This window comes from Grammomys surdaster, unplaced genomic scaffold (assembly GCF_004785775.1).
Source record: "Grammomys surdaster isolate TR1022 unplaced genomic scaffold, NIH_TR_1.0 136, whole genome shotgun sequence".
Taxonomy (NCBI): domain Eukaryota; kingdom Metazoa; phylum Chordata; class Mammalia; order Rodentia; family Muridae; genus Grammomys; species Grammomys surdaster.
In genome coordinates this window covers 16,065,441-16,086,305 of record NW_021604594.1, presented here as the reverse complement: position 1 = coordinate 16,086,305, position 20,865 = coordinate 16,065,441, and the positions used below count along the sequence as shown (strand labels likewise).

The following is a 20,865-nucleotide window of genomic DNA, read 5'->3' as shown; positions in this document are numbered from 1 at the left end:
ATGACAGTTCATGAAGTGTGTTCACTTGTATAACTATGCAGAACTTATACTTTTCATTAGAGATAGTTTAGACACAAATGAAAAATCCTCAATCTGCTCTGCTCTAGACACAATGCCAATGTGGGCAAAAGAAGGTAGAGTTCATGGTAGCTAAGTACGATTGCTCTAAAATCCCAATACAACACGTTACCCAGTATGTTCCATTGTGGAGGCTCCGTGGTGTTCTTACAAATTCCTTGAGCAAAGTTGTAAAGTGTGAAATACGGTAGTTCAAAAAACAAGCAGGGAGGAAGGTGGGATCCAAAAGAGAGCTAACATTGGTGTCAGGAACCTGAGAAAGCACAGCAGGAACCTTCCACCACTGGTGGGATGAAGGGGGAGGGTGCTCAGAGGCCAGGGCACAGTGTGGCCTGTGGCTCTGCAGCTGCTTTGCTAAAAGCACAGCCAGCCAAAGGCCACTTCAAACCCAAGGTAAGGTATACTTCACTTAATCAAAAGGAAATGTCTGTTAATTAAAAAATAAAAGGAAGAAGTTTGGATAGGTATCATTTCTAGGCCACAGTTTCCCAGTTCTGTAATGAGGCCTTAGGAAGGTAGGTATTAATTACTGACTGTGAGACACTGGGAGCTATTTAAATATTCTCAAATTTCCTCTATGAGTATTAGCAGCTATAATCATCTTCAGGCATTAGGATAATTAATCATATGGAAGAAGTAAGTAAAAAACGATCTCAGTCAAAAGATGACCAGTCCTCAGAGACTCCATGAAGAGTGTTTCTCACTTACCTCTAATTCACCCAGCATATTTAAAAGTCAAGAGTCACACACTCAACCTGCTCTCTTTTTTTTGTAAATTAAAAGTATGAGGCAAATTTTACGTGCATGCTTTAAGTATTTTCCAAATAGTGGAACACTACAATCTAGAAATAATTATCTCCCTGTGAGGGCCAAAGATTCCTCTGAGTGTGTCCAATACAATTCTAGCAGTGTTCTTGGCTACCTCATAAGCACTGTGATCACCTTATACCATGAGGAATAGCAGACGCTCATAGAGTAGAGAAATTTGGTAATTTGTCACACTTTAATCAGGCCAAGGTAACTCAGACAGAATCCAAGACAATGAAATCTATGTGCCTTTCCTACTCCCATGAGATTCTGAGAACAGTTTCCCAAATGGGTCAAACTCTGCCACCATGCCATAATGGCACAATGGGGGACTAAAGAATGAATAAATAAATCATCACTCCTCACCTCTGGGTTCTCTTCTTTCACTCTTCGTGACTGCAAAACAAGTATATGTCCATTAAAATCCATGAAATTCCACAGAGCCACGACGCAGGCTGACCGGCGGTGGCCTAGGCTGACCTGCGGTGGCCGAGGGCAGTTACCTTCTCTTGGGATGCAGCTGCCTTCCCCTCCTCGCTCTTCTCATCCATCTCGTCATCACTCCACTCCCAGTCGCCATCCTCAGTCTTATGAAGGTGACCGCTTGACCCAGGAACTCGCCTCACCTGAATCAAAATAAAAGCCACACTTTCACGGGTCAGATGGACACAGCACTCACTGGTACTGCTACATACGTTATTCAGCACACGCATAAGACTCTGAAAGGTAACCCAAGTGAGTATCAATCCACAGATAACTGGAAATTAACACACCAAGACACAAGAGCCCTAAGACTCCCACCCTCATCATTCTTCCAAAAATACTGTGTTCTTGAAATGCATTAGTATCACATTTAGAACAAAAAAAAAACATTTTAAAAAATATCATGGATGTAAACCATTAAAAAAAAGACTGCATTGTTCAATTTTACTTAACTTAGAAACTTTATTAGTTACAATTCAAAGTCATGCGCTAAGTTTGAAAATTGCCTATGGAAATGCACCCAAGTGGCTGACTGCTGACTGAATGGAGACAGAGAAATCTGGGCACCTGATGAGTCACATTAGGCCAGAGTATCAGCAATCTAAAATCTCATGTCCACACAGCAGATCCCCTTCCATTGCTAACTTGCTCTTTTTCAGAGTCTGACAGTATACCTGTATCCCCAGGATTCTGTTCAACTTACTTGAGCAAAACAAGACAGCAATAGACGATCCCCAACACACATCTAAGCACATGAGACACTCAAGAGATGACAAACACAGCATCTTCATCCTCAACTTGGACATCAGGTTTCCTGTCAGGGTGTCAGTCTATCATATAAACCATAAGGCATATTTTCAAGTGTGCTGTGGTTGGTAAGGAAAAGCTTTTACAAGGAGAGGACAATGGAGAATGGGCTGCTGTCTATAGTAATTTGAGACGTAATTTGGCAAAGCCCTGCAACAGCTGAGCACCATGTGAACAGACAGCAGGCGGGCCACTGATTCAGAGGAGTTTCAAGTGAAAGAGTGCCTTAGAGACTGTGTGCTCAACCCCTTCATTTCACAAACGAGGAGATGAAGGCCCAGAAAGCAACCCAAGGAAAAGCAGCTGTCAGGAGGAAAAAAATTCAAAGGAACAAACAACACCTCAGACTCTCATCCCCCCACACCCACACATGTCACTGAAATAAGAAAGAAGCTGTCTAGAGAATGTGCTGTGAAGACATTCAATGTCTATGATATGGGACTGGGGAGAGGGCTGGAAGGGAAGTGTTCCTGTCTTGCAATCATGAAGACCTAGGTTCAATCCCCAGAACCCATGTAAAAAAGAACTCTGCATAACGGTGTATACAATTTCAGTGCTGAGGAGATGAAGACAGGCTCACTGGCAAGTCAGCCTAATGTATCTCGGTAGTTCCAGGTCAGAAGAGGATTCTGTGTTTAAAAAGGGAAGGTAGGCATCATTTGAGAAACGCTACCCATTGTCTTCTAACCTACACACACACACACACACACACTCACTCACTCGCACGCATGCACGCACTCATGCACATCTGTGATGTGACGAAGACTTTTTCTCCTTTTTCTACAATAGAAACCATTGCGCCATATCACAGGCATGTCACTGAACAAAAGAGAAATACTGAAAGCTTGAAAGTTAAGTTGTGTACATGTCCTATGAACAGGAAGACATGAACAGCACATGCTCAGAGGTAAGCTGGAGTATCATGTATAATCTTTGAAGGTAACTCTGACAGCCTGCTCATAAATATTTGAGCTTTAACAGAAAAAAAAAATTCAAAAGAAATAAAAAGTTATTCATAATTTAACTTTTAAAGGATGCAATCATTTTTAGCACTCCAAAAAACCAAAAAGTCACCTCTGAGATGCTCAGTACACACCTCAGTGCTTAACATAGTTGTTTCCCCCCACTGGACTTTGAATTGCTGCAAAAACTCTATTATAACGTTAGCGGCTTTAATGGTTCTTATAGATGCTGGCAAAGTACTACAGAAATAAATGCTGAAACGCACTTAAGGATTTTTACAACAGATTGCTCATTTCCAAACTATCAAGAAACGAATAAGGGAAGAGGAAATGATTCTCCACTGACATATGCAATTAATTTCTTTGGCAACACTAATCATGATGCGGAGTATTTGTTAATGACTATATTTAAAAGAAAGGGATTTAGAGCTGTAACAATTATAAAACAGATTTTCGGCTAAGAAGTGAGAAAGCAAATAAAATCATAGACCAAAAACCAAGATAAAACTCCACCTTTATGAAAAGTTGCAGAAACCAAGGATCATTGATAAATTTAATGTTCTCTGTTAAATTACACAAAATGAACCTCCTTCTTCCTGTAAACAGCTCAGATTTGTGCTCTGAAACACAGATCGTGCCTTACCCCCCCACCCCACCCCCACAAGTGCTGCCTTCCTGCGATCTGTCAGTTACTGATCTACAAGCAGAATCCAACTGCAAAGAATATGATCCCTATCCCCTCTGTGTCTGCTTTACTGCAGAACCCTAGCTGCTTCTCTCTTAGCTTTATTTGCTGAAAGAGAAAACGATAAAACACAATGTCTAGGATTATAGCCCCGGCTATTGAAAGACATGATAGGATGGGCCTTTAAGCAGCTGTTGGTTGAACAAACTAGTAAGGTATAAGCATTAACTTAATAAGAACAAAAAACATCCCAAAACTTATCAAGGAAAATATAGATTTAACAGTATCAAGAATAAAAACCCAAGTTTGTCTGTGCCGAGGTCCCCAGACCACTCCTAGGAATAAAACTGCGGCAAAAATTGAAAGGCAGGTTTCAGGTTGTGTTTATGTGACAGTGACGAAGTTACATCCTTGGAGGGAGTTTATGAGGACAGAGCCACAGCTTTTACCTCGTAGAGTCGAAGCACTTAAATTTCCCATAGTTTTACAAGTGCCCTTCTGACTTAGGAGTGTGAAAAGATTTGGGGGAGGGGAGCCTTTATTTTCATCTCCCTTTCGATGACTACAATTCATTACAGAAAGGAACCAAGGCTCCCAGTTCCCACTAGGGTGGGGGTGGGGACAGAAACCAGACACAGAGGAGTGGTGGTACTCACTGGCCAGCTCTTGTGGCCACTGGGCAGGTGTCCGGGGCAAATATTCGACACAGCAGGAGGCAAAAGAGGGCAGCATGGTGGAACACGTGACCAGCATGCTCTAAAGGTTCCTGTGGCATCTGTGTAAGGATGATTTTCCACATAGCTCCTGATTTCAGACCAGGGAAGATAAAGAATCTATAAGGAGGCCAACAGAGACCTGTTACACATAGCTTTTGACCACAGAAATGGATGCGCATCTCTCTAGCACACTGGTGAGCAAAAGAAGAACGTGGGTCCAGCTGGCACAGTCAGCCACTGACCAACCACCGTCGACGCCTTTCACTGCCATAAAACTCTCTAGACACTGCGTCTTGGAACCTCCTTGGAATAATTTTCACCATTATTGAGGAGCCCTCTCAGCTTCTCTTCCCCTGCAAACCTACCATGTGCCTGACTCGGCCCTGTGCCCTGTCATAGGGGACTGGCCAACCCAGCTGTCCCCTCCCCCAAGCTCCCCTGCGCAGCAGAAAGCAACACAAGCATATTTCTATTTTTAGCCATTCTACTAACAAGAAGCATTAAAGTTGTTTCTAATTAATTGCTGTTTTTAACATACTTGAGGCGATGCCAAGCAAACAAAAAGCCTTCTAAGTTATCAAAAATTAACAAACAAAATGAGACGTGGTAGGGTTTCGGCAGTAAGCATTGCACTGTCCCCGGGGCTCAAGCCTTGGCACCAGCTCCCCCAACATCTCTGTCCTGAATGTGCTGCCTGGCCTCCAGGGCCCCTCCAGCTCTGTCTTCTGCCTGCCATCACACACAGCCTGGGGCCTGGGCTGACTGTCTACACTTGCACTGCCTCACACCTTACACTCCCTTGCTCTGGCTGGCTGGTCTGGTCTATTTAGCAGAGCACTGAGAAGGCCTGCTGGTTGAACCTATACATCCAACTCCCAGCCATCTTGCAGGCGTGGCTACATGCATTTTTTTTTTTTTACCTCCAGCTCTCAATTCTGAGTTCATGGTGATTATCCTCCATCATATTTATCTGCCTCTGCCTGTGGCTGCTCTCTGTTCTGTCTTAACAATAAACATGGCTTCTCCTCTCCGCTATACACTCTCACAAAACAGTGTGACTGTAAGTCCGCAGGCCTTCCCCACAGCCTCCCTTTTCATCCTGAAGGATGTCTTCAGACAACATAGCATGTCTTAGTTTTGATTTCCAAGTCCATGGCTGGATATGAACACCTTAGCAAGGCCTCGAAACTAAATTTCAGAATTCTCTATGAGCAGCCTCATTCCCACACTTCTCCAGTGCTGTCTGAGTTAACACCTCTAGATTTTCCCTCACATCAACCATGACTGTCACAGCGACCAAAGGGCTAAAGCTGCCAGCATGACGCCTGTCTCTTATAAACACCCAAGACCTGAAAGGTAATAATATTAATGGAATTAATTCTTCCTCACAGACTAGTCCATCAAACACCTCATTTTGCAACCTTTTCCTCTTCATCTACCACAATGTACTGCCACTATTGTTCCTTTTAACACCAGGGCTGCCTTTCCTATTAAACACAATGCTAACTCATCTCCAAGCCTCTGGACCTTCCCTCAGTTTAGCCTTCATATTGTGTCGAGCAGGACACACTTACTTTCTCACTCGCACCAACAGGATGACTCCAGACATTTTAACATCCAAATCTCTTGATATTCTGGCCTGAGAATACATGTATTTTCAGGACTCACTCTCCACTGTATCCCTTTAGACACACAGCCAGGGTGTGTACAAATTGGATAGTTTCTTGCCTCTGCTAACTTACACATGCATGATACACACCATGACTTGACCTGTCTGTCCATGTTCTCAGATATTCAGGAGGCTAAGTCAGGAAGATGGATACCTGAAGGCCTATGTGGGTCATGAAATGAGTTCAAAGGAACCCTGATCTTAACTGGAGTCCAGCAGCTTTGTCTGAGTCTGACTGAGTGGGTTAGTGGATCACACAGGGCTGACAGAACAAAGCAGACTCGAGAAAGCAGGGCCAGGTCAAGCCCTAGCAAGCCTAGCAAGCCTAGGTCAGAAAGAAACAATGATGTGGAGATATACATACATACATACATACATACATACATACATACATACATATCTTATATATTCATTGTGGTCACTTGAACTTCACTGTGGTCACGTGAACACTTGTGACCAAGGTGCTGAGGACCCACACAAGCATCCTGTGCATTCTACAGACTCTGGGCTACCAAACAGATGAGAACCCACGAAGATTCTGTCTTCAGGAAGCTCATGTAACTGCAGGTCTCTGAGGACAGACAGCAGCAGCCCAAGGCTTTCCCTAACTCCTAACCCTTGGAAAATAGGAGCTCTTCAAAACGAACGGCTGCTGTCTGAAGCCACTGTATTTATGGTCACATGGCACACCAACTGAATAATCAAGGTAAAGATTGATAAGGAATTTATTCAGTTCCTTTTCCCCTTCTGAACTCTGTGACTCTTTGAAGATGAGCAAGTTGTATTTGATAAGCCCCACTATGCCAGACGACAGACCTGGCTGTACACTACTTTTCAAGTAGCTTCTTCCAACTGTAGGTGCGCTGGGTCTAAAAATAAACATCTCATTTTAATTCACACTTACAAATTGTTTCCATCTGACCATGTTATTGCACATTAAAACATCAAGAAGGAAAAAAAAGCTTATTGCTATTAGCCAGAGATAAGCCACTCCTGCTAAACCTTGGCCCTTATCCTCAGTGATTCCTATTGACACCTTTTAAACTCCAGCTCACACTGGCCTGAGAAAACTTGGCATCCATATCTCTAGAGCGTAAAGCACAGCAGAGCCGAGGACTTGGGAGGGTTCTATAGGTGATTAGAAAAGCTTGGGAAGAAACAGACATTGGTGAGTTATAATGGGCGGTTCCAAACACTAAAGGACACCTGGGAGAACTTCCTCATAATCCTTTAGCGTTTTCTACCGTGACAATTAAAAATAATAATAAATGTTGCTCTTCATGTAGAGACAAAAGAATTTTGTAATTTTGGAAATCCAACATGAAAGGGTAGCGTCTTCACAGAGAATGTAGGGAATGCTTTCAAAGAGGCAGCACAGAAGAGAGAGGCAATTAGCCTCCTTATTCTGTTTTAATCCCATCAATTTTCCTACATGGCATGTCTCCAAGTAAGGGTGACACAGAACAATGACAACTGCTACCAGCCTCGAAAGCAGCATCCAATTTTGCAACTATTGTCTTTGCAAACTGAAGCTTCTGCTGGAATGGGTGCCAAGCTGATGTGTTAACTTCAGCTAATGAAGAACAATGGGAACACTAGGCCGTGGTGAGACAAATAACACAAATCAAGAAGACACCCTTCCCATAAAACCAAAAGGAAAGGAGAGAAAGATGCTTGGCTCTGGCACAGAGGAGATGCTGCCTGGATTCTGCAGCAAGCTGTAAGGGAACTCAATTTCAGAGGAAGATGGGCCTGCAGGTTTACTGTAGCTCCCAGAGGGCAATACAACTAAGGGCTAGAACCAGGATTCTCCCAGGAAACAGAGCAGCAAGGTGGTGGTCCGCTCCCATTCTCCTGTGTCAACTGGCTACACTATAGTCCACAGTAACTCCATCAAAAGGTAATCTAGGTGAGGCGATGAAGGTGTTTAGTCTATGTGATTAAAACCCACAATCAAATCAAGGGAAATTATCCTTGATAAACTGACTGGGCATGATCCAATCAGTGAAAAAGCCTTCCAAGCTGGGTCAGGCTTCTCTGAAGAACTGTCCCTGTAAGAGCTTCTATCCTGCTTCAGGGCCCCAGCCTACTCTTTCTGACAGCTGGCTCTATGGATTCCAGCCTGCCCTCAGAAGTCCCGCAGTTGAGTGTGCTCACTCTGTGCAACAACTCTCTTTATGAGTCTCCTACTGGTTCTGTTTCTCTGGCTGACACCTGACTGAACCACTCACTACACCTTACAACCACGTTACTGGTACTTACAAACAATAGGCAGGTACCCAGCGAAAGAGCTATACCAGTGCTGGCATCCTCTGGCTTTTTGTTAATGGAAACTGTTAGCCTCCCCAAGTGGAATCCTTCAGGTAATGGAACAGAGAAAACAACAAAATGAGAAGTAACTAAGGCGCATGAACCACAGTAACATAGGCGACTGGTTCATGCCATGAGAAGACACCTACCAAGATTAGGGGGTTAGTTACTGGTTCTAATCAACCTATGTTCAAAGAAGACAGCTCACACTGCTACCTTAGTAAACCTTTCATCAAGAATGAGCTTTGATTAGTGACTGGGACACAGTCTGGAGAGATATCCTGAAGGACTGTAGCCATCTAGGGCCTGGCAAGCATGACACTGGCAGGCCTTGCCCTTCTCCCTAATTCCCTCTGCCTTGCTTAAAAAAAAAATAATGTTAGATTACATTCCTAAAACTAGACACCAAGATCTGTTCTCTTATTTGGCCACTTCCTCCTCCCGAGCATCTGACCACCAAGGTCCAGTTATCAGAGTATTGAAGTCCAGCAACCAAAAAGCTCCATCTGGCTCACCTAATTAACATATCTAATTAATAGTAAACACCTTATCCTAACATGGGGTTATAACCTGTGGGACTGCGTAAGGGTATTTTGGTTCATGGATGGGCATGGGCCTGAAACCCCGAGACTCCAAGGGAGAAACGACAGGTGTTTGGCCACGTTCCCTGAGCCCAGAGTCCCAACAAGCAGTCTCATCTCCATAGACCTACATTGTTCAGTCACATAGGCCATTACAGCCCCTCCCAAAGTGCACAGGTAGAGGGTGTGACTACAGGCCTCAGGCCCTAGGGATTTACATACTAATGAAGGCCAGAGGGCAGAGCAAATTAAGCATTCTTCCCAGAACCTCCCCCTTTCTCCCTTCCTATTTAACTCAGGTCTGCCCTGAGTTTCAGGGGGGTACATCCAGATCCATCCACCATCTGCCATGACAATAAACCCTTTTGCAACCAAGGACTTTCATTGGAGCTTGCCATCGTCAAAGCCTCCAGCCTCTGGAACCCTAGACTTTCTCCTGTATGTGGGACCTGCCACGTGGAAAGCCTCCGGGACTCCTCTGCAGCAGCCTAATTTTTCCCGAAATAACCTTTACCTTTATAAACTGTGATTTTCCTACAGATCATGCCAGCTCCTCTCTACCCAGCAGCAGTCCTTTGCTGCCCCGCCCCACCAGAACAAATACCCCTCCCCTCTCCCTCATCTATCTCCTGTCTCTAATTCCCTGGCCTTTGTCCTTCTAAGGCAAATAAATCTCCTTTGTGCTGAGACCTAGTCTTGCAGTGTCCTGAGTTGATACTTTCATAACCTAAGGCATTAATTTGGGGACTTGAAACTAAATCCAAACCCAGAAAAGTATTAGATAGAAAACAGGCCTGATATTATATTTCAGACAAGCAACCTGACCTGGAATATACATACAAAAACATTTTACAAGAGACAAGGTCTCATGAAGCTCAGACTAGCTGCAAATTTTCCATATAGCAAAAGATGACCTTGAACCCCTGATTCTAATGCCTAAATCTTCAGCATGAGCTACTTTGACCAATTTATGTGCTACTACTAGGAATTGAACTCCAGATCTTGTGCCTGATACACAAGCATCCTACGAATCAATCTACATCCCAGGTTCCAAAAACATTTTATGTTAATTTGTGTATGTGAATTCCAAAAGGTTTCTTCATAAAAGTTACTAAGTACTACTCTAAAGATGGTTTAGCTTTTAGTCATCTTCTAGTCCAGGTTTGATGATAGCAATAGTAAAATGCACACAGATAGTAAATCAGGAAGCCCCGAATCAAGTCTTATCGCCTACACAGAGGTACACAGTGCACACATACAGTACACACACACAGCACACGGCAAGGTCGTTGCATGTGAAACCGGGAAATGGAGAACAGTTGCCACTGGTCCCTCTTAGAAGCACATGATGCTTGCACTGTTCATCAGGGTCATGCTTAGGAGGCTCAGGTAGAAGCATGCTTACACTCTAACTGTAAACTCAACAGACATCCAGAGTAAAGGACAGTGTGTAGGCAATTACAAGAGCCAAGCAGAGCATCAATATATAATCAGTTGAAAAATCTAGCAGAGACCAGAGCATTCATCAGTGTGCAAAGGACTATCATAGTGGCACATGCATAAATATTCAGGTAAGCTGCATGTTTCTGAAAGCATTTAATTTACAGGATGTAGGGAGGTCTGCTGGGTTGACAGGGGTGCTTCCATTTCTGTCTGTTTGGGGCTTCAAAGACCGCCAACATTTCTCCCTCCCTAGTTCTATACTAACTTGGAAGTAAGCTTGAACATCATCTCAGCTCTAGAACATCAGCTTTGCACTTCAAAGGTAATGTCCAGGGTTGTGGCTTCAGCTGTGAGTAGCTTGTCTCTGAGAACACACTTTGGACAAGACCTATCTGGTCCTCAGACATGCTGACCAACACATTCCTCCCTCACACAGGCAGAGCTATGGTGATGCAAGGATGCCCAGAAGATCAGGGAAAGGGAGCATTCCTGAATTCTCTAGTCCATCTCTGGTCATCAATCAGAAACCACTGAGCCATGCAGGAGCAACCCAGGAAGGCTCAGCTAGAGGGACATCAAGTGTAGAGAAGAAGCATTCACTAGATCGTCTTTACTTATCAGGCGTACGCACTCAAGTCGAAAAGGTTTTAAATATTAAAATTATAAAGCCTTCTTTTTAAAAAAAAAATCACAATTTTCAACACCACAGTGTGTTTACGTGTAAGGTGTAGTGAAACAGAAAGTCAAAGACTGACCTTTCCAGGGAGTGGAGAGTAATGTGAACTTGGGTACCCCAACCCCCTTTTCAAGCATTAAAAATGAAATGAATGAGGCTTCTAACACTTGACATGACAATGGAGTCAAAACAAGAACATTGGGCTGGAGAGATGGCTCAATGGTTAGGAATTCAGATGTTCTGAGTTCAATTCCCAGCAACCACATGGTGGCGCATAACCATCTGTAATGGGATCCAATGCCCTGTAGACAGCAACAGTGAACTCATATATATAAACAAATAAATCTTTAAAAAAATCAAAAAACAAAAACAAGAGCATCAACTTATTTTCACTGGCATCTGTTGCTGCAAAGTAACAACTCAGGATCTCCAACATTTCTAACAGCACTTTCCAATGGGGACTCATGGGCATTGCAAATGGCTTGCTCCAGCAAGCGAAACTATTAACAAAACACTTTACCACATAATAAGTGTGAATTATTTACTGTAATAATTTATTTGGTAATAAAAACATCAGAGAGATGTACCTGCAAGTTTTTATAATAAAATTTATAAAATAATAAAGAAATGCAACTAATGACACAAGTTCATATTTGCTAATTTCTGCCTTACAGTTTCTCTCTGTCAGAGAGCTGAATCTCTGTGCAGTATTGTATTACACTACTCTATGGAATGATGGAGTCTGGGTTTGGTTTGGTTTTAGTTTAAACTTGCACTTGTTACAACATTATGAAGATACAGGGAAGATATTCTGACTTATACGACAATTTGGATCCAAGATGGAGCAGGCTCCGAGGACTGCAATCGCTTGCATTTAATGGCATACATATTTGCTGGATGGATCTCATTTGTCTGGTGCCCATAGAAAAATTTGTTCAAACTTTGTTTTATAATCAAACTTCCCTACATGTTTCCCCACATTTTTCCCCCAAAGAGGAATGCCAAGCCCAGTAACAAACCATCACAGGATTCCCGAAGGGATATTAGGGAACAAGCAAATGAAAAAGACCCTATTAGTTCCCCAAAATCCTCATGGCTCTTCAAGGCCATGATCCACAGACCCAACATCACCAACAGATGCTGCAGGGACAGAGAACCCAGCTCTGTGAACGACCAGCACCAATATACACAACACTATTGTATCACAGGCACAGGAAAGTGTCACCAAATAAATAAATAAAATCAGAGAATAAGCCTAAACCAAAATGCAAGACACAAGACAGCTCCGGACCAACTTAACGTCATACGGAGACTCGAAGGCCCACTATAGAACTACAGTCAGTTGCCGTCACAGGTCATTTCACTGTGAGGAAATGACTAACAGAGACTACAGAACAGGGTGGTTGGGAGGCCTAATTTATTCTACCTGCTTTCGAAAAGTAGCAACTGATGTCAAGATAACTGCAGGCCATCTTCTAAGCATCCTAAGATCCTGTGAGGAAGGGCATAGCTCTAAATATGAGTAACAGCAGAGCTGAAGGTGGAAACAGATGGGCCCATCTGCCTCTGAGCTGACACAGTAACATCCTGTCCTACTGGGGATAATTCAAAGAAGCAAACAAGTCCGTATTGCTTCGGTGCGCTCACTTTCCTTAGTAGCCAATTCACTTACCCTGCCTGTTGTCTTCGAAGGGCAGAGGTGTTAGGGGTGAGGGTAGTTAGGAAGCACGCACCCCCTCAGGCTTACACCCAGCAATGAATGATACCTTGGCTTCAAGCAGGAGGGTTGTGTTTCTAGCACAAGTCTGGGCTGGTAAGAAAAGTTGGTGACTGCACCATGAGGTCAACCTGCAGAAGCATGCCTAATATTTAAATTCTATTCTCTCCTAACTACTGCACTGGTCATTCTCCCAAAGCTCTCATCCCACACGCATCCGATTAAGTTATAAAACTACCAGGAGATGAGGAATCTCCATGTTTCCATTTCCACTTGAGGCTTAAGCCTCTCAGAAGGTCCCATGCCCCTGGATAGCACAGTGTAACCCTCCCCTTAACACAGGACATTCAGCTTAGCCAGGGAGGCACTTCCCTTAACTACTGGGTCATAAGAGCAAAACGCTACAACACAACAGGCAGGAAGAATGTCAGGTCGCCTCTAAGTGCCACTGACTGAATAGGGCCAGGCCATATACATCTTCTTTAGAGCACAACATTCACATAGCCTTTTGGCTTTAAATAGAGCATTCATAAACACAGAGACGGTGAAACTATCATATCGAACCACACTAGCCCACCTACTAACAGTCTGCCAATCTGATTCATCTATAAACCACAGCTCCTCCTGACACACTGTTGTTTTTCTGGGGTGTGTTTCTTGTCCAAGGTGTAGGGTTCCATAAGGGCACATCTCGCATCTTCTTCCTTGCCCACCCCTTGTTATCCCTCCTAACTCATTCCCTTCTGCTTCCAAGGCATGTACATGTAAAATATAGGTTTCACATGAGGGAAATGTGGCATTTTGTCTTTCTGAGTCTGGCTTATTTCTCTTAATATCACAATCTCTATTCCCATCTATTATCCCGAAAATTACATAATTTAGTTATTCTTTGCTGCTAAAGAAAACTCCACTGTGTGTATATAATCATGGTTTTCTGTGTGCATCCATCTGCTGGCAGACAAATTCAAGGCACTGCAGCATCTCACCTGTGAAGGTGTTAGTGTGCATCTCTAACAGAGACGGCTTAGTGCACCACACTATCATCTTCCTACTCAGAAAACCATCACTGACGCCCTTGCAGGATATCTTATCAGTCTATGTTAGAGTCATCCCCAGTGTGTCGAAATGGTTTTTTCCTTCAGTTTATTTACTTAAACTAGTGTATACCAACATGGGCAAATAGTCCATACCTTTAATCTATAACAGATGCTAAGGTCTCTCCTAAGAAGTGAGAAAGTATCTCCACTCTCAAGCAAGATCTGTATTGGATGCTATGTTCTTCACAAAAAGGTCTTCACTGTTTTCCGATTGCTAACCAAACAAATTTCCTCCACAAGGACCAGATTCCTGTCTCTTACAGCACCAGGAAAAATAATTCTTGGTCATTAACAAGACGTAGGATGCAGGTCCCACTGTAAAAATCCCCCAGACACAACTTCCATTTCTGGGGTAACATCCAACTGCGCTTCAATTCAATATTTGAAAAGCGTTATACATTATATTCATCTTAATTTATTTCTTACTATAGAGAGGCTGCTAGAGCAGAGAAATAAATAATATAAATTTCCTTGTAAAAGGTTCTAGCGAGTCATATATTCTAATTCATGGATTTTCCCAACAAAGACAGTATATGACCAACTCCTGATTTTAAAAGAATCCAATAAATTAGAGTTATATATTCTCATGGGATTAATAAAAATAAAGCACAGTGGGAGAAAAATCCTAAGATTGATAGTTGTGAACAGTAAAAGGAAGACCCAAAGTGAATCAAGTCTTCCTAGTAGGTCCACTTCATCCCACACTTCATCCCACTTTGTTTATGGTGCCTGCCAATCCATGGTGGAACTAAGAACATGAGCAAACCAGTATCTTATGTTTGGTCTGCCTAATCCCAATAAAAGCCTCACAGGTAATCTGCAGAAAACAAGAAAAACAAGAAAGGGACTGAGATCATTCAGAAAACCCAGTGTCTACCCTTGAACTGAGAGTCTGGGCATGGCCTACCTACCTGCTCTGTCTGGTGCACAGTGGTCCCAGTTAATGATCTTGTTTAAATTCCCAACACAGCCCTGAGTTTGCAGGAAGCAAACGAAATGATCCTAAGTTGTACACCCCTCTCGTCTGGCCATTGCTCACGTCCCTGCCCACCCCTGCCACCCTGCAGCTGTCTATCTTCCCTCCCTCTGCTTCAGTCACACAATGGCATGACCTGTACATGACCTCCCAGGTCTAGACACCGGAGACACATACGCATGTTATATGGAGAAGAAAGACTTCCCTCTACCTCACACTGGACAACGGAAGCACCACAACCTCAATGAAGTCTGGATGAACCACACTCTGCAGCCCCCTCCCCTTCTGACTACCTAACACACCAGGCACCATTCGATCAGAACTTGATCACGCTGCCCTCAGCTAATCATTAGGGTGTCATTCTCCTCTGCAGGCAGGTTCAAGTCTATACTGGGGACACTTCAGAAGTCATCTAATCGTCTATGAACTTATTGGGTATAGAAACACCTACCAAGGAAAAGATTATGCATTAATCATATTCACAATAAAATATGAAGATCATCTTGGGATAGAGGACAAAAGTTCTTAAATCATAGGGGCTAATTAATCTAAGAAAAATAAATGAGGCAGAAGCTTTAATACTTACAAAGCTTTTGCATCTTTAGGTACTAATCATATATTACCTACATAATCACTAAACATGAGGCCAAGTGTTCAGGTTCATACATGTTTTATTTCAAATCAGGTACAGATGTGTCTTTACACATGTTGCCTATGTTAAAGCAGTGATTCTACATCTTCCTAAGGCTGCGCCCCTTTAATACAGTTCCTCGTGTTGTGGTGACCCCCCAACCATAAATCTATTTTTATCGCTACTGTGTAACTCTAATTTTGCTAGTGTTATGAATCGTAATGTAAGTATCCGTGTTTTACAATGGCCTTAGGAGGCCCCTATGAAGGGGTCACCGCCCACAGGTTGAGGACCGCTGTATGATATGACACTATTCAATGTTTTTAACACAAAATTGGTCTGTGTTATAGAAACCTCAAGGTGTAAATAGGATGAAATAAGAATCGTTCTCCAGGATGGCAGCTGAGCATACTGGTCACCGACATAGGGGAACTTTCCAGACTTTTCCTGAACCAAGGCTCCAGCTTCATCCACTTGTCATCGCTGGAGTCACTGTTTAGGCCATTCATCTCACACAGAGAGAGAAAGTGTACTGCATCAGCTGCTTTCACAGGTAAATGAAATTAACTGTCTGAATATTTAGTACAGTTCTAAAACTCTACATGTGCTCTAAAAACGCTAATTTATACTGAATTCTACTCTGGACACAGCAAAAGTCTGAGAGCTCCTCTTCAGAGACTGAATCACTGTGGGCTGCAGACTTCCCTACTTTCTTAGAGATATGCAGCATAATATTATTTTGGGATACTCAAGATCATTATGGATATTGCTAATGAATGGATGATGATGACATCAGGCCAGAACTTTTTCTCCCATCTCTATATACAGACAGGAAGTGTGGCATTCCGGTTATAATGCCATAATGAGATTTAAAGTATTAATGGCATGTGTCTTGTTTAAAAAAAAAACTTCCTTGAGGTATTATTTTCATTTTCCCATTCTGAATTATACTCTTACAAATAGCTGACTCGATGAGCAGATAGGGGAAACTTTGTAACAGGTATGACTGTACCCCAAAGTCTATAGAAAACAGAACAAGCTATTGGTTCCATGATTCTGAACTCAAGCTACTAAGAGACCTCACCCTACTAATCTAGCTTTCCAATCACTAGTCTGAGGTAATGCTGACAAGACCCACAAAGCACCTCAACTTGATCAACCATAAACCTCTTCAGGCAATGCAAGACACCCAGAGCTGCTCCTGGGAAGCTGCCCAAAGTCTCCGCATCCTGGAGGACTGACTGCTTCTGCAGTTACTGGATTCCTATCCACACCACTACCCAGCTGTGGCCTGTGAAAGTGCATGGGACTTTCCTCACTGATCCTGCAGATGATTCGCCTTCTCAGCTAGTCCTGTGAGTCTCCACATCTTCTTACTGCACAATCCTCATGGAGGTTTGAAAGATGGGAGACTGCATCCCTGAACCACCAGAATGTGGAACTGGCTGGCAGACTCCAGGTGGTCGAGCAAGATTTAGGTAATATATTCAACAGTAGTGGAATGAATGAATGTGTTAAATGTTTGAATTAATACTAGTACAGCACAGAATTCTTTTTTGAGAACAGTTGACTGAGTCAGTCTATGAAGGACCTAAAGGGAAGACTAGAATTTAGTATGCGTCTTAGGGGTTTACTGCTGTAAACAGACACCATACAAAGGCAACTCTTATAAAGACAATACTTAATTGTGGCTGGCTTACAAGTTCAGAGGTCCAGTCCATTATCATCAAGGCAGGAACATGGAGGCATCCAGGCAGCCATCGTGCATGAGGAGCCAAGAGTTCTACATCTTCATCTGAAGCCTGCTGGCAGAATACTAGCTTCCAGGAAGCTAGGACTAGGGTATCAAAGCCCATGCCCACAGTGACACACCTACTCCTACAAGGCCACACCTACTGAACAGGCCATACCTTCTAATAGTGCCACTCCCTGGGCTGAGCATATACAAAGCATCACAGTATGTATTTGAGACTGAGTGATTTTCATGTTACAGAATGTTTTTAAAACAATTATTAAGAAAATCACCCGGCCGGGCAGTGGTGGCGCACGCCTTTAGTACCAGCACTTGAAAGGCAGAGGCAGGCAGATTTCTGAGTTCGAGGCCAGCCTGGTCTACAGAGTGAGTTCCAGGACAGCCAGGGCTACACAGAGAAACCCTGTCTCGAAAAAAAATCACCCAATTTACCCTTTTATAATATTTTATCGAATATATTAAATCAGAATGCTACATTTTATAGGCACCCAAGCATATGTGTATTTTGTAATTATTGTGCATATCAGTAATCAGAGTAAGTGTCTGCTTCAAGGAAAGGAAGGGCTGTGAAGGGACCACTATCATTCTTAGCCTGCATCACTGTACAAACCAAACCATGCAAGCTTTTTCCTACCCATTCCTTCCCTTTTATCCCCCTCCTGTTACTTAAAACATGGCTATCGAATTCTTTTCAAGAAGGAACTCTCCATTATTTGAGTGGAGCAGCCTCAAGAAGCCCTGACTGTGCAGAAACCTTAGGCAAGATGAGCCTGGCTGGGCTGGGTTGTACTCACAGAGGCATGAGAAAACAGTAAAACGGCAGTCACTGAGTTGGCCAACAGTGCTGAGGCGAGCGACTCCACACCAATGGTCAGTCAGTCATAGGGAAACAGATCAGAGCATATGTGATCATCCACAGAGTGGAGTCACCAAGCCACAAGGAGCTTTGTCAACCTGAGGAATCAACGGGCTCGTTAGCTTTTTGAATGCCTATTACTTGGTGGCGACTTCTGTGTGCCTAAGAGTGGACACGGTGCTGTGCTGGCAGACTTCCTCAAATGAGGAGCACTCTTACAAGCCTAGTTAGCACTGAAGCCTAATTTTCAGAAAGCTTCCAGCTCATTATACTTTTGACTAATATAACAGGATGACTCGATTATAATGCCTTATCAGGCACTAAATTCTATATAATTTAAAATTAACAACATGGGTTTGTGGCTGTTGAGACCTTCTGCTTCCCTAACTACCTACTTTTATGAGGCTGCAGACTGAACCCGGAACCTCACAATCGTTAGACAAGCTTTCACTGAATTATATCCCCAGCCTCATAGTCTGTTTCTTATATAAAACCACAAGCTAACATAAACTACATAAAGTTGGCCAACTTTACTGAAGAATGCCCTTTGGTACTTTTTAGGTGATGACGAGTTGGCCAAAGAAAACATTTTTAAAACACTAATGAAATATACCAAAATTTCATCTATGCCCATATAATTTCAAAAGTTATACAAGACTTGCCATTGTAAATGAGGAGGGGGGAGGAAAGGAGGAAGGGAAGGAGGGAAGGAGGGAAGGAGGGAAGGAGGGAAGGAGGGAAGGAGGGAGGGAGAGAGAATCCATGACATTGGACATTCATTGTATTCAAGGGTGTTTCCAGCAGAGAGATGACAGATGTTTAAGGACAGAGGACAGGGAAGGAAGAGCAAGAGCAAAGCCAAACCACCTGGTAATCAGTACCCTAACAGCAGAGACAAGGCCACCACTGATCAATTTTTCAAGCAGTTTAAAAAAGCTAATTGAAAATATTGCTCTTTCAAGGTTTATGTTGTATCTAAAACTTAAAAGCTTCAAAAATAATTTCAAAGTATAGTTCAAGGCCAGTCTAAACTAGACAGAGTGAGATCAGCAAGGACAGTGTGAGAAAGGAAAGCCAGTGCCAGGCCAGCCCTGCCCAGACTCTCCTGCAAGAAGCTGGTTTCTAGCTTAGGTAAAGAGAGCAGTAAGGTCAGAGGTCAACTCCTGAATGTGTTTCTTTGTATTCATAGCATTTATTCAGTAGACATTTTATTGTTCAGTTCTAAGTACTCTTGCCCTGTATATGTCTATTTTTATGTTAGTGCCACAATTTCAAGAGTGCAAGCCAAAAATTGTCATTTGTACACTCACATGAGTGTCCAGCCATTGTCACTATCAGCTTTAGAACATCTGGAATTACTGTCAAAGGAAACTTGGGTGCCTACCAGCAGATATTCCCATTACCCCCTGGGTCTCCCAAAAGGCAGCCACTCATCTGCTTTCTGCCTCTATGGATTTGCTCACTCCAGATAGTGCACAAAACCAGAATCATACAATGTATGGACCTCTCTCTAGTCATTAGCTGATGACAGTTGAGACACTGCACTTTGGTCTGTGATAAGTGATGCAGCTATGAGCAGTCATATACATACTGGTCATACTTCTTAGTTCTCTTCAATGTGTGCCTAGCAATGGGATGTGGGGGCCATGTGCTAACCTACTGAAGAAGTGTCACTTTTCAAAAACAGCCACACTATTTTATTTCCCAATTAGCACTCATAATATGAGGGTTATTCCAATTCTCCCGCACCCTCTGCACACTGACTGCTATCTGTGTTTTTCTTAGAAGTTATAAAACAGTACTTCTCTCTAAGTTTGTTTTTTATTTCTTTCCTTTGCATTGTCTTCTCTGTAATCCTGATGGCAAGCCCTTGCTCTTCACAAGCCACCTGTGAACTGGAGAAGTGACAGACTAGAGACCAAAGCCACCAGGAGACTCTGTACCCTCCAGAAAACTCTCCAACACAGGGCACAACTCCCAGGTCTCACTGGATCCTAAAAGACTATGCAGGCCAGCCCCTTCAGCTCCTGCCAGCTGCGACTGTCTTCCATCATAAATTTAGACTGCTTAAAACTCTTTTCCCTAAATCAATTTTCTCTGTAGCCTCAACGTCAAAAATAGCTGGGCTTCTTCCAAGTAGAAGGCTTGGGTGCTGATCATAACAAAGATGTGACTTCATCTCGATCATAGGAGCTCGGGGCCAAACTTGAGATCCACCTTGAACAACACCATCACCCGACACGGTGGTTTAACCAGACAGACCACCCATGCCCCACAGCTTTGAATTGCCAACGGTGGTGACTGCATTTTTTCTGTGTGCTACGCTGTGTAAACAGTGCCCAGTCTCAGCTTTCTGCTCATTTTCCTATCCTTATGCCCTCTTTCCCTTTGCTCATCAAGTACATTCTATGCAGTGACAGCTTATATCTTCCTAATCTATTCCCAGTCCTTTCTGAAATATGAAGTAGTAAAGAAAAAACACACCGAAGCATTTCCAACAAAGCATCCAAATAGCCCACAGCTGCAGGCCCTTCGCTGGCCATGCATGTTCCTAGGCAAAGTATTATCTGAGAATCAGAAAACATTGCCCTCTCTGTACCTTGGCAAGAGGGAAAATG

General features: G+C 43.1%; 1 protein-coding gene across 1 annotated transcript in view; it reads right to left on the bottom strand.

Annotated features, from left to right (window-relative positions):
- Positions 1 to 20,865, bottom strand: part of Stk39 (serine/threonine kinase 39) — a 266,502-nt gene that overhangs the window by 110,253 nt on the left and 135,384 nt on the right. The window contains exons 11-12 of the mRNA XM_028762995.1: positions 1,389 to 1,511; positions 1,252 to 1,281 (exon numbers count right to left, since the gene is read on the bottom strand). Of these exons, the coding sequence (XP_028618828.1) occupies positions 1,252 to 1,281; positions 1,389 to 1,511 (153 nt within the window). The remainder of the gene's footprint in view (positions 1 to 1,251; positions 1,282 to 1,388; positions 1,512 to 20,865) is intronic.